The sequence below is a fragment of the Squalius cephalus genome (assembly GCF_949319135.1).
Source record: "Squalius cephalus genome assembly, chromosome: 3".
In the NCBI taxonomy this organism is placed as follows: Eukaryota; Metazoa; Chordata; class Actinopteri; order Cypriniformes; family Leuciscidae; genus Squalius; species Squalius cephalus.
In genome coordinates this window covers 56710179-56722884 of record NC_137124.1, presented here as the reverse complement: position 1 = coordinate 56722884, position 12706 = coordinate 56710179, and the positions used below count along the sequence as shown (strand labels likewise).

The 12706-nt window shown below is 38.1% G+C and overlaps 1 protein-coding gene across 4 annotated transcripts in view; it reads right to left on the bottom strand.

Annotated features, from left to right (window-relative positions):
* Nucleotides 1-12706, bottom strand: part of csnk1g1 (casein kinase 1, gamma 1) — a 60945-nt gene extending 48239 nt beyond the window's left edge. For all 4 annotated transcript variants that reach the window (XM_079864937.1, XM_079864938.1, XM_079864939.1 and 1 more), the window contains exons 1-4: nt 12511-12706; nt 4615-4928; nt 2064-2104; nt 665-734 (exon numbers count right to left, since the gene is read on the bottom strand). In XM_079864937.1, the coding sequence (XP_079721063.1) occupies nt 665-734; nt 2064-2104; nt 4615-4792 (289 nt within the window). In that variant the 5' untranslated portion in view covers nt 4793-4928; nt 12511-12706. The remainder of the gene's footprint in view (nt 1-664; nt 735-2063; nt 2105-4614; nt 4929-12510) is intronic.

Here is a 12706-nt window from a genome sequence, read left to right as displayed (position 1 = left end):
TTGAAAATTGTTGGGGGGAAAAATAGCAGCAGCAAAACAATGAGGTACAAATAGCTTACAAAAGCCATGACAATTATAGGGAACAAAAATCACAATGGGTTTGACATTTCGAGAGAGGCGGCACTTCACTGAGACAAATATACAAGGGAAAACCGCTGAAGAATTTCTTTGTTAAAGGCACTAAATATATTTTAACAGGATCTGATCACTGCGGTTCTCAATTCATCAGCCATTGGAGGTGAGGCAAAACATTAATTCTGTGATTTTCATTTCAGTTTAATATATACGCCTCGGCTGCATAGTAAAACTAACCGCTCTGTAAGATCAAAACTGAAGCTATGACTCAACATGTCAGATACTCCAGAGGGGAAAAATCCTCAATCCAATACAAAGGAAACATCCTCAGAAAGCCTGCTCGGGAAATGCTGGCTTCAAAGCAAGAAAAATAACAGTAAATCCCGGTCACAAAGCCTGAGTGCAGGACAAAGTCATGCACCTGCACATGAAGATTAAGGATAAATGTAGATGAGATTTAATGAGCAAACGCACTGACTGAAAAAATATAAAAAACAGCAGATGAAAATGCATGAAATGCATATTATCCAGGGTAAATAAAGGAGATAAACACAGGGTACAGCAGTGCCAGTGATGATTATAATCTTACCAGAACTGCCTAATGTTTTGTAGAACCGGTACTCCAAGTGAAGCTGTGGGGCCCTCGATTTCACAGGTTCCTTTAGGAGTGTCAGACAAAAACAGTTCAATTAAAAAGCTTTTATTTGTTTGCATTGAAGTTCATTCAAAATTAGGGTTGGGATTCGGAAATTGATTGCAATTCTGGAATCTGATACTTGAGGTCAGGAATCGGATACTTGTTATAAAATTAACATTTTTATTCGGCTTATCGATTCCGGTGTGAGCATTTCAATGTGATTTTAAACAATTCAAGAGCAAGACGACGTGAAAGAGCTCAATTCGGCACTTGTGCGCTGCGCACACATCCGAAGCTCGGGCACAGAAAGCCGCCTCTCATATAATGCACAAATACTGAATTGAGTTCTCTTTAATGTCTTCTTGCACTTGAACGGACAAATACACACAAAATCATGTCGAAATATCCCTGTAAACACAGTTGTTTATGTCGTACGTGAACGTAAACAGTTGAGAAAGAAAATGCATGTGTATCAGCATATTGGATTCGTGCATTCAGTCTTAAAGTGACAGCAGCCTAATATTCCTGCTTCAGTCTGTGTCATTAATGTAAAAAAAAAACTCTTACTGATCTTGACTGATTAACTTTTGTAACTTTAATAAGGATTAATCTATATTTTATATATTTATAATTAATTGTAATAATACAGTATGGTACTGTAAAGTTAAAAAAATGTTGTATCATCATAATCATAACATATTATATTATAGTACAATATGTGTTATAATAAAAATATTGAAATATATTATTAGATTATTATCATTTTCAACAGGCTTAAGTGTGTGAGCTTTGAGCGCTCCATCTCCAGGAGAGTGCTTAAGTGCTGAATGGTTTAAACACTGGAAAGACTTATAATACAATAATGCAAATTATAAACTTTAGTGACGATGCGACACTGCCTCGTTTATGAGATCGGCCTTTATAGAGACCGCTGATCAAACTTCCTAAAGCGATTATCGGCTGATAACAATCGCTTATCGATCAATCGCCGCAACCCTAGTAGTAATACAGTAAATGTTTTGCAAAAAGACAGAATAAATTTGGTTGAATCTAAATGTTTTTGTTTTTTTTTACTTATTGGAATCGAAACTGGGAATCAATAAGCAGAATCAGAATCACTAAAATTCAAACACCACCCAGCCCTATTCACAATATACAACAAACACTCCAACCAGCAAAACACATTTATTCCTGCACATCTGAGGAGTATATTCAAGTTTTCACTTCTAATATTCTTTTAGTTTCAGATTCCTAAAACGTCTGTCTAAACAATCCAAGGTTTTGATTCCATATCTGCATCACCTGATATAATCAATTGGTCTAAAAAAATAATAAATATAAATGTACTTACCAACTTTATTGCAACGTACTCATTGGTATAGAGATTCTTTCCTACAAAAAAACAAAACAAACAAAGGGTGACCAGCTGAAATTAGACTGTTTGAACATGGATGCAATAATATGGGCTTTTCGGCCAATACTAATATTTTTTAATGATTGGAATTCTCCATTTATTAGATATGAAATCTAATGGAGATTGTGACAGGAAAGTGAAGGTATAGAGAGAGGGGTGGGGCTGGTATGGGACATGACCCAGGTCGGTTTTGAACTCGGGTCCCATTAGGACAACAGCAACAGCTACATTGGTTATTGGTCGAACAACAAATGTAGTTTTGTCAGTTCCAAAAAAAAAAATCTACCAATTTTGTCATCAATTCTATGAGTAAATTTAAAGAGGGTTCACTAATTCTTTTAGAAAAGAAATCCAAGGCACTTCGTCCAGTCCCAAAAAGAGTTAAAAAGCCTTTATTTTCATCACGTCTATTACAATAGGAACATTAAAAATGGCTAAAACACTGCACACGAATGCATTTCGGCCTTCAGCCTTCCTCAGAGTGTGTCGACATGTGAACAAAGGCTTTTTAACTTTTTTTTGGACTGGAAGAAGTGCCTTGGATTTTTTTTCTAAAAGTATTTGTTTGAAACCCTACCAAAGAGCACCTTCTGGGATTACTTCACAAGGTGCTTCTAGCAAGTAGCGTTCCAAGTGCTTTCTTTGAAGGGTTTACTAATTGTCTGCAATTCTTTGCATTACATAAAGGCCAATGCCATTGGCCATCTAAAACTGACTGGTCAACCAGTAGGCCTCATATATATATATGGGCCAGATTTACTAACAGTTTGCGCCAGTGGAAACTATTTTTTGGAGTTAAAAAAACTACTGTCAGAATATAAGATACACAGTGAAAAATTAGCACTGAAAAGGTACAGACAGTGTTAACCCAGTACAGACAGGGTTATTTTTGCGGCTGACCTTATTGCATATGCATTTGTAGGAGTTTCCCTTTCAGACGCAAAATGTATTGAAGGAGAGTATTTAGATTAATCATGCAATGTGATTTACTAAGGTTCGTGCTAGTCAATTTACTGGTATTTACGCCATTATTTAACAATTGTCTTGAACCAGACTCTAATTTGCATTGCTCTTGGTAGATTGTGTTGGTCATTATGGAAATGATCCGACTGCGTATGTGTTCTTTAATTTGCGTGACGTCAGTAGTTCAAGCGCAGAACTTTCCGGTTCCATCAGCGTTTTCTTAATTTCTTACGTTTTCGTAAATCTATATGTATATGTCAACAAAACATTACAGAAGAAAAGATGGATAGAACAGATTAGAAATGCCCTGGCATACAAAGAGCATAGCATTTGAAGCTCTGGTATTATCAGCTTCCAATATCATCCTGATAAGGGCTTTTCACACTGCACTTAATCTCAGGTTATCGTCATTCTAAACCCCTCATTTTAACCCCGGGTAAAGGAGCGTTGCACACTAGTAAATTAGAAGCTGGGTTAGCACCAGATTTTACCCAGGGTTATGATGAAACCCTACTCCGGAGCAAGGTTAGCACCACTGTTGCAGTGCATTGTGGTGTGGTACCGTTTCATTCAGTGACACTGACATCACAAACATGCAAATAAGATCGTTAACCCAGAGCTTAGGAATGTACAGTGTGAAACGGCAGCGTATGAATACCCAGGATTAATTGTTAACCCCGGGTAAATTATGAGCAATGTAATACGTGAAGCAAGATAACCCAGGATTCCGTTTACCCAGGGTTTAGATTGACCCAGGGTTAACTAGTTCAAGTGTGAAATGCCCAATAGCACAGAAAACATATTGGCCAATACTGAGATGTTCCTGATATATTGTGCAGGCCAGGCTTGAATCTTTCCCTCTATTTGTTTGAGCCTCCCAACCCCAACTAGTTCAACTCAACCAATGGCGTGATTTTGGGGTGGAGATATCTAATAGATTGGGGAGGTTTGTTGAAAACATTAGTTTTAAATTTTAGGACACTAATGCACACATCAGATTTAAGGCTGTTTCACATGACCCAAGTCAATGTTCCTCAATGGATCGACTAATGATAGTGACTCAGGAAACTGCAGAGCTCCTTCGAGCAAAGAACTTTACCCCATGTTGCTCCGTGGAGACTTTTGGGAACAATTAAAGGGATAGTTCACCCAAAAATGAAAATTAGCCCATGATTTACTCGCCCTGAAGCCATCCTAGGTGAATATGACATTCTTCTTTCAGACGAATACAATCGGAGATATATATATTAAAAAAATGTCCTGGCAGTGAATGGGTATATTTTTTTTGCACCAGAGTCGTTTCGAGCACTTTTATCATGGATAGATGCACTTTGATGGACTTCCAAAAAAATATACCCATTATAAAGCTTGAAAGAGCCAGGACATTTTTTTTGATACTTCCAATTGTATTCGTCTGAAAAAAGTAAGTCATATACACATAGGATGGCTTCAGGGTGAGTAAATCATGGGCTAATTTTCATTTTTGGGTGAACTGTCCCTTTAAGACACTAATGGCTTTCCTTACCGAGCTTCAGCTCTCCAAAGTTGCCACAGCCGATCTTCTTGCCAACTCTGAAGTTTGGTCCCACCATGAGGACCCCCGAGGACGAGGAGCTGGAGGGCCGCGAGTGCCCGCTGCGCCCCTGGGCCACTTTACTGCTCCTCACCGGCCTCTCACCCTCCTTCTCTCTGGGGTGATCCATGACTGCGGCGCCGGAGGCACAGAGATCCAGACGAACCAGGCCGGAGCCCAAAGCAGACAGCTCAGGCCAAAGGAAAACTCATGGGACGACGGCTGTTGGCACCGCTGCCGCTGAACCGTTCACTGCTGCCAGCACACTGAGGGGGGAAACATTCAATCTGAGTACGTTTGAGCACCATTACACCTCTGAAACAATCCAAATGTGTCATTGTCTTACTAAATCATGTACAACATCATGAAATCACCACTGTATTCTTATGAGAACAAGCACAGAAATTTTTCCGCTGCTTTCTTTTGCTCATGATTATTTTCTTTTTCCCCCTTTGCAATCCGCTGTAATAGTATGAAAAAGGTCAACACATACTGCACATTTGTGGTCTGTTCTCCCGATTTAAATGTACGATATATGACATTAATAATTCACTGGAATGCAGGAAGAATCTCTCCTTTCCAGGTTTGTTTTCACAGGTAAATACAATTTATTATCTGTCAAAATGACTGAAATCACTTTGAAATAGTATCACACAATGCTGAAGTAAATATTTAGGCTACATATTTTTTATTAAGGCGACGTATGTTACATAATACAGATTACCACAATGATATAAAACTGTCCGATTTTGCCGTGGAAAGATTCACGCTTTTGGGGATATTCATTGTCTGTTGAAAGTACCTTGTTGATGCTTTTACACTTTTAAATGTCCTTTTAATGTTCAATGGTTGAAGGGTGAGTAGAATAATGTAATGTTATTGTACACAGTTTAAAAATATATATTATTGCGTCCATAGAGCTAGTCTTTCACTGATTGTTTACACAGCTAAAGATATTATATTTTACCAGGGGGTATTTCTGGTATAACACACTTGAGTTTCCTTTCATCAAGGGGTGGAATAATTGGTCATCTGTAGATAAAAATCCGCCAATTTTCATTCTAATCATGCATTCAGCCAACAGCACATTTGGGCAACAGTGAGGGCAAATGTATAATGCTAAATATGTGCCAACATTTAAACTTCTCTTAGAATAGAAAAGTGCCCTTTTTGTTGCATTTATCGCCCTTAAAAGCTGACGTATATTGTGCCAATAATAATTGCAACACTTGTAAATAATTATTATTAGGGATGCACAGAGATTTCGGCAACCAAAAATGTTTGGTATTTTGGGTTTTGGAAATCAGTTGCTGAAACAGACGTTTAATTTGCACTTCTCCGATGGCACGTTTTGACCGTGTTCAGTGTCTATTTCATGCTCACAACGTGGATAAGCTACAACAGTTGAACATATCAGCTGTGTGGACACCAGCTCTGAAATGATAATATTAATTAGCCTACTCCATCTCAATCAGTAATTATATGATTTCTCAAATCTAAAATCTCTTAGTCTGTGCCGTTTTCTGTTGATGCATGAACAAAACTTCACTAAACATCTGTGGCACGCCTGCTATCCAATAATCACAAAAAAGCTTTGTTACTTTTAATATGAAGCCAAGTCTCAACTTTAAAATTCTGTCGATTTTATTATGAAATTCAAGTAATAAAACGTTAGATTTTTTTTATAATACATAATGTACACAAGTTAATTGTTTATATTAGTGTTGTTAAAAAACAAGCTTTTGATACTTTATTTTAACAAATTTTTATTGCCTCGTTGTTATACGTATTTTAAGTCATTTTAAAGGCTATTGTTCATTTAGGTCTAATTTTATTACCACAAAAAAAAAAAGTATCCGATTGACTCAATCATCAAAATAATCGACCAATAACTCGATTACAAAAATAATCATTAGAGACAGCCCTAATTCCTTATTCAATTATGTGTTTTGGATGAGCTACGACGAGTAAACTTGTCAGAAGTGTGACACAAACGAAACAAAACAGATGCTACTGTAGCAATATCTAAAAATCTGTTTAGATGAAATCTAGAGTCGTCTTGTTGCTCAATAACTTTCCTATGACTGGTTTAATTTTCCACCTGAGAACACGACATCCTAAACAGCAAACTGAGTTTATTTATTCAATTACCAAATTTTATTTTGGGGTTTCGGGCCAAACACACATGAGGGACTTTCCAGCAAATACGGTGCTTTTTGTTATGCACGCATGCAGAGCACATGATGTTGTTGTTTTCATAAATGTGGGTATGCAGGTCTGTTCACGGATGACAGATATGGGTCACTTACAATCTTAAAAACATCTGAGGAACAACAAAAGTCTGGCACAGAATTATCATGCATACAGACACAATCAAAGCAGATCTGGCTACATCAAACCCAACACAAAAAAAGGACCAAGAAGCCTCAAAGCAGATAAATTGTTTAAGTAGAATACACATATTTTTATGAATCAAGCAAAGGTAAAGGCCTAAGTGTTTGTAACTGACCTATATCACATACAGATCTATTGTTCCTCATACATGCATCTCAGCCATGAGATAAACAATAGACAATAGTGGTTGAATTTAAACAAAAGATAAGCCCATAAGTGTGCATGCATACGTTTTGACGTGTTTCTAAGGTCCAAGCACAGCATCATTATTGGTGATGCAGCACTAATGCAATACGCCGTATCCATTAGAAGACTCATCTCAAATCATTAACCTTTTGAAAAGAGATTAGCTCAGGAGGACGCCGGGCATCGGGGAGGGATTCCTATTGTGACAAGCGGAGGGGAAATGCTTCCCTGAACCCCTCAGTAAGACTCTGTGCTTTATGGGAAAAATCTTCAATATCTAAATTCAAAACCAATGGTTGAGACAGAATCAGACAATACAGAAACCTATTCGCACATAGACTGATTTAAGGCCAGTTCACATGACAAAAACAATACGTTTATTAGCGGTAAACTTGGTTATTAACGTGCGCTGCTGTCGTCGTTTGATGCTTCAAATGCTTTAAAGGGTTAGTTCACCCAAAAATGAAAATTCTGTCAGTAATTACTCACCCTCATGTTGTTCCAACCGCGTAAGACCTTCGTTCATCTTCGGAACACAAATTAAGATATTTTTGATGAAATCTGAGAGCTGTCTCACTCCTCCATAGGCTTCTAGGTGACCAAAACTTGCTGGCCCAGAAAAGTTATTAAAGAGATCGTTAATATAGTCCAAGTGACTACAGTGGCTCAATCTTAAGTTTATCAAGCGACGAGAATACTTTTTGTGCGCAAAAACAAACAAAAATAACGACTTTATTCCACTACTCATTTCCTTCTATCTGGGCATCGAGTGAGTTCACGTAGTGTTTTTGCGCAGCGCGTCTGTGTTGCACGTCACCACGTAGGCTCACTATTGGCCGACGCTGGTCATGTGTGTGATGCGTCTGACGTGCAACACAGACACGCTACGCAGTTACACTACGTGAACTCACTCGAGGCTCAGAGAGAAGGAAATGAATAGTGGAATAAAGTCGTTATTTTTGTTTGTTTTTTCGCACAAAAAGTATTCTCGTCGCTTGATAAACTTAAGATTGAGCCACTGGAGTCACTTGGACTATATTAACGATGTCTTGATGTACTAACTTTTAAAAGATGTACTAACTTCTCTGGGATGGCAGATATCATTTACCTAGCAGCCTATGGAGGAGTGAGACAGCTCTCAGATTTCATCAAAAATATCTTAATTTGTGTTCTGAAGATGAACGAAGGTCTTACGCGGTTGGAACAACATGAGGGTGAGTAATTACTGACAGAATTTTCATTTTTGGGTGAACTAACCCTTTAAGGCCAGTTCACGATAACTAACGATATAATGATAAATATAACATTTTAATAATCATTCTAGAAGTCCACTAAGGGTGCTCCAATTGACCGTCAGGCGATAATAGCTTTATATAGGCTAGTTTAATTGTCTCTATTGAAGACGATCAGAAGAACCAATCAGATGAAGCAAAACTCGTGAGACAATGCGCAGCTAAAATCGCTTCACTATATTCACCGGTCTGGCAGTTCTACCAGGTGTCTGAAAAGGACACTAAGGGCCCTTTCACACCTACATTGTTTGGTCCGGATTTTCAGACTTTTCAGTTTGATCCGAATCAAAATTACAGGTGTGAAACCTCCCCCGGACCACGATCCGGATAGACCAACGCTACTTTTGTGTCATCGAAGGGTAACGCCCCTTTTTGGGGGAAAACAAACGGATTCCCCTAAGAACAGAACTCGCTCGCTAGACCTGCAAAGTTTCTTGATAGCAAAAATCGCACAAACATACACTCTCTTTGGACTATTCAGACATCTATCACTATCTCGTGGAATCACCAAGTAAGTAGCCTATTTTTTTTATTTTTTTTGTCATTAACACACTCACAGTATGACAAACTAGACGATGAGGCCATGTCAAGAGGAGTCGGTGGTTTACTTGGATCATATTTCACTTGATTTAAGCTATTGACATAGTTTTGTTGTCGACTAGCTATAACTTACTAGTTAGAAAGACGAAGCTGCTAGCAGCTACGTGATTAACGTTAGCTCTCACTAGGCACGCTACCTTGGCTGTTAACTGATTTTACTGTTGAAATAGTGGCAGGCTAGGACTAAAGTGGACTTGGCTGGTTTCTGCTAAGTGTCTAGAAAGTGCAAGGACTTTAAAAGTTGTAAAAAGGTTTACAGTGTACGGCAAAATATGTATGGGACCTATGTATGGGGCATGTTTTTCATTGTCTCTACCCCACTTAAGGTACGGACTATTTATGTTTTTAGCATCTGACATGATTGTTCTGTACAGTGTTTGAGGGTTTCTTACTAGTATAGCTAGTCGACAACAAAACTGTCAATAGCTTAAATCAAGTGAAATATGATCCAAGTAAACCACCGACTCCTCTTGACATGGCCTCAATCGTCTAGTTTGTCATACTGTGAGTGTGTTAATGACAAAAAATAAATAAATAGGCTAACGTTACTTACTTGGTGATTCCACGAGATAGTGGTAGATGTCTGAATAATAGTCCATATTTGGCCACTGCGTGGGGTCATTAATCCAGTTTTCGACCATTTCAAAGGGACACCTCTGTAACTCCCTATCCAGTAGCTTCTTTAAATACCGCTCACGGTCCTCGGCCGGCAAAGAGAGTGTATGTTTGTGCGATTTTTGCTATCAAGAAACTTTGCAGGTCTAGAGCGAGCGAGTTCTGTTCTTAGGGGAATCCGTTTGTTTTCCCCCAAAAAGGGGCGTTACCCTTCGATGACGCAAAAGTAGCGTTGGTCTATCAAACAGACGAAATTTGGTCCGACGAAAAGAGGTAGTCTCGGTCCGGATCAAACTGAACAACGGTTTGGTTCGTTTCTAGTGTGAACGCATGTTCTGTATGGTTCAGACTTTCAGAACATTTACAGGAAGTTCTGGTGGTTCCCGCAGGATTGCTCGCTCTTCTCCTCCTTTCCTGCCGGCGACCATAAAATGTGAGCTAGCCTCGAGTATAGCTGGTGCTGCTGGGAGTAATGCCGTAATAATAACAGTACAGTGGCAACGATATGCGTCTGTTCATTCATTCTTGTCAAAGTTACCCGGCGAACTGACAACACGCTGACGTCAGACGCACGTCCACTTACAAAACAATCAATGTCAAGATGCAGCCCACAGAGATGATGACGACAGGACGCAAGTACGTCATGTAAAGTTCTTTAGTGCGCTCGAATAATTGCAATGCAAAACTAAACCAAAACTAACCGAATGTATAAAATGTATCAAAATCTAAAACGCCCTAAATCTTAGTGGAGACATCGCAACGACAGCGACAAACTAGAGCTGTGCGATTTTAGTGCATTTCTTTCCTCCCTAAAAGCCCAAATTAAACGTCCAAATCACCTAGATCATTGATTGTCATAAAATACAGTTTACCGTTATTAAAAAATAGCTATTAAAATTGCATTATGCATTAAGATACTGTTCTCCAAGCGTCTTTCTGTGTGCATGCCCTGAGACGGAGAGGAACACGAAGAAGCAAAGTGATCTTTGAGCGTTTAGGCCGTTAAAAACACACATGCCCGGCTTGGTGAGTATTCACTTAAGCACTGTTGTGTGTGTATCAGTATATTGGATCTGTGCATTCGCTCTTAAAGTGACAGCAGCCTAATATTCCTGATGCCGTCTGTGTCGTTAATGTTAATCAAACAACTTAAGATAAAGAGAAATCACTCACTGCTCTTTAGTAGATTGATTAATATATATTAAATTTACAGAGAAGACTATGCAGTGGTTTTACATTTGATTACTTTCTGTTGATGACTTGGTTTTTTTTTTTTACAGGAATGCTATATTTGTTAATAAGCTATAAGCTGTTCCTAATCACCTCTATGTTACGCATGTTGCTTGCCAATAAATAAACAGTTGTCAATTCATCTCTTAATATTTTATACTTCAAATACATTGCTGTTAAGAATAGTTGGCCAATTATTTATTTTGATGATCGGTAATATAGTTATCATTATAGTAACCGTATCTTTTGTTATTCTGATTCTGTCAATGATTTTATAATTCATTAGACGGAAGAAAAATAGTTCTGAACCCATATCGTTCTTCTGTGCCCTTAATCATTATAGCTGTGGTGTGAATTTCCCTATTCTCATAAACATTAAAGATTGTTTCCCTTAAATATTAGAAATCTGCATACAATGCATGACTGTAGTCAAGCTACAAGCGCCATCGGCTACAAACTAAATATACATATTTAACGAAAAGAATCATAATCTGATAATACTGACTGAAGAATCGGGACTGTATTAACAAATACAATTAACATTCCTACACAAGGCCTCAAATAAATGTTCAATGAATGCGATGAGTGGTTGATATTCAAGCGAGATTATAAAAGGAAGAGCTCACCCAAAAAACTAAATCCATAAACATAATCTTAGCATTATGTTGATCAAAACATTTATGAATTAATTTCTACAGTGACAAACAAAAAGAGGTGTTATGTTACGAATTGGCAGCCACAAAAGTATTAAATAAAAAGATGCAATGATAGTAAATAGCAACTAATGCTGTAATTCTGGCGTTAAACTCTACAGAAAAACTAATACTGATAGAATTGTAATTTTTTGGGGTGAACTAGCCCTTTAAATTCGCATCTTTCCCCAGAGTCTCAGACCTCTGATGTGTGTGTGTGAGTGTGTGTGTGTGTAATGGATTCTCTATAATAGTCCCTCAGTGAAGACAAAAGCCTACTAAAAAAAAAATAGTAATAATAATAATAAACGAAAACTTTAAATATTAAACAACACCTGTCTCCGTATATGTAATCTAATAAAATAAACGTAAACCGAAATAGAAATAGAAAGTAAATAAATAAATAAAGCCGTCTTACGACATTGAATGAGCTTTTCCTCCTGCGGGCCAGAAACCTCTGTGTTCAATGTTCAGTCCTTTAACAGGAACGAGGAACACGATATTACACAAATCACCTGCCAGCCTATCTACAGCACCAATATATTTAACTGATTTCTTGATAATCAATCGAGCTGATCAGACATCGATCCATATCACATCCAAACAGCGAGCAGAGAGATGGAGTTATTCATTCCTGTCGCTAATATGAGCCACAGGGCGAGTCGTGATGCGCAGTTATTGTTCAAACACTGAATACACATCACAGCCTCCATCGATCAATCAAGATTACCGTTAATTATAAACGGGATTAGCTAACCAATATGAACTAATGGAGCTAACAGCCTGACAAACACCTTTAGCTCGTTAGCTGTAGCAGCCTTATTATTTCTTTCACTCACTTCCACGATGAACTTCGCCAGAGGCTTCAGAGGGGAGATGAATAGTGAGATACCAGCGTATGTAGATTATATGACGCCTTTTCTGAATAAATTCAGTGTTGATATCCCGCTACCCGCTTTTCCTCCTTTCTTTAGTGTTCCTCAAGTAACGTGAACCTTTCGCTGCTGTCGCCAATGACTTCCGCTCTCGGACTCT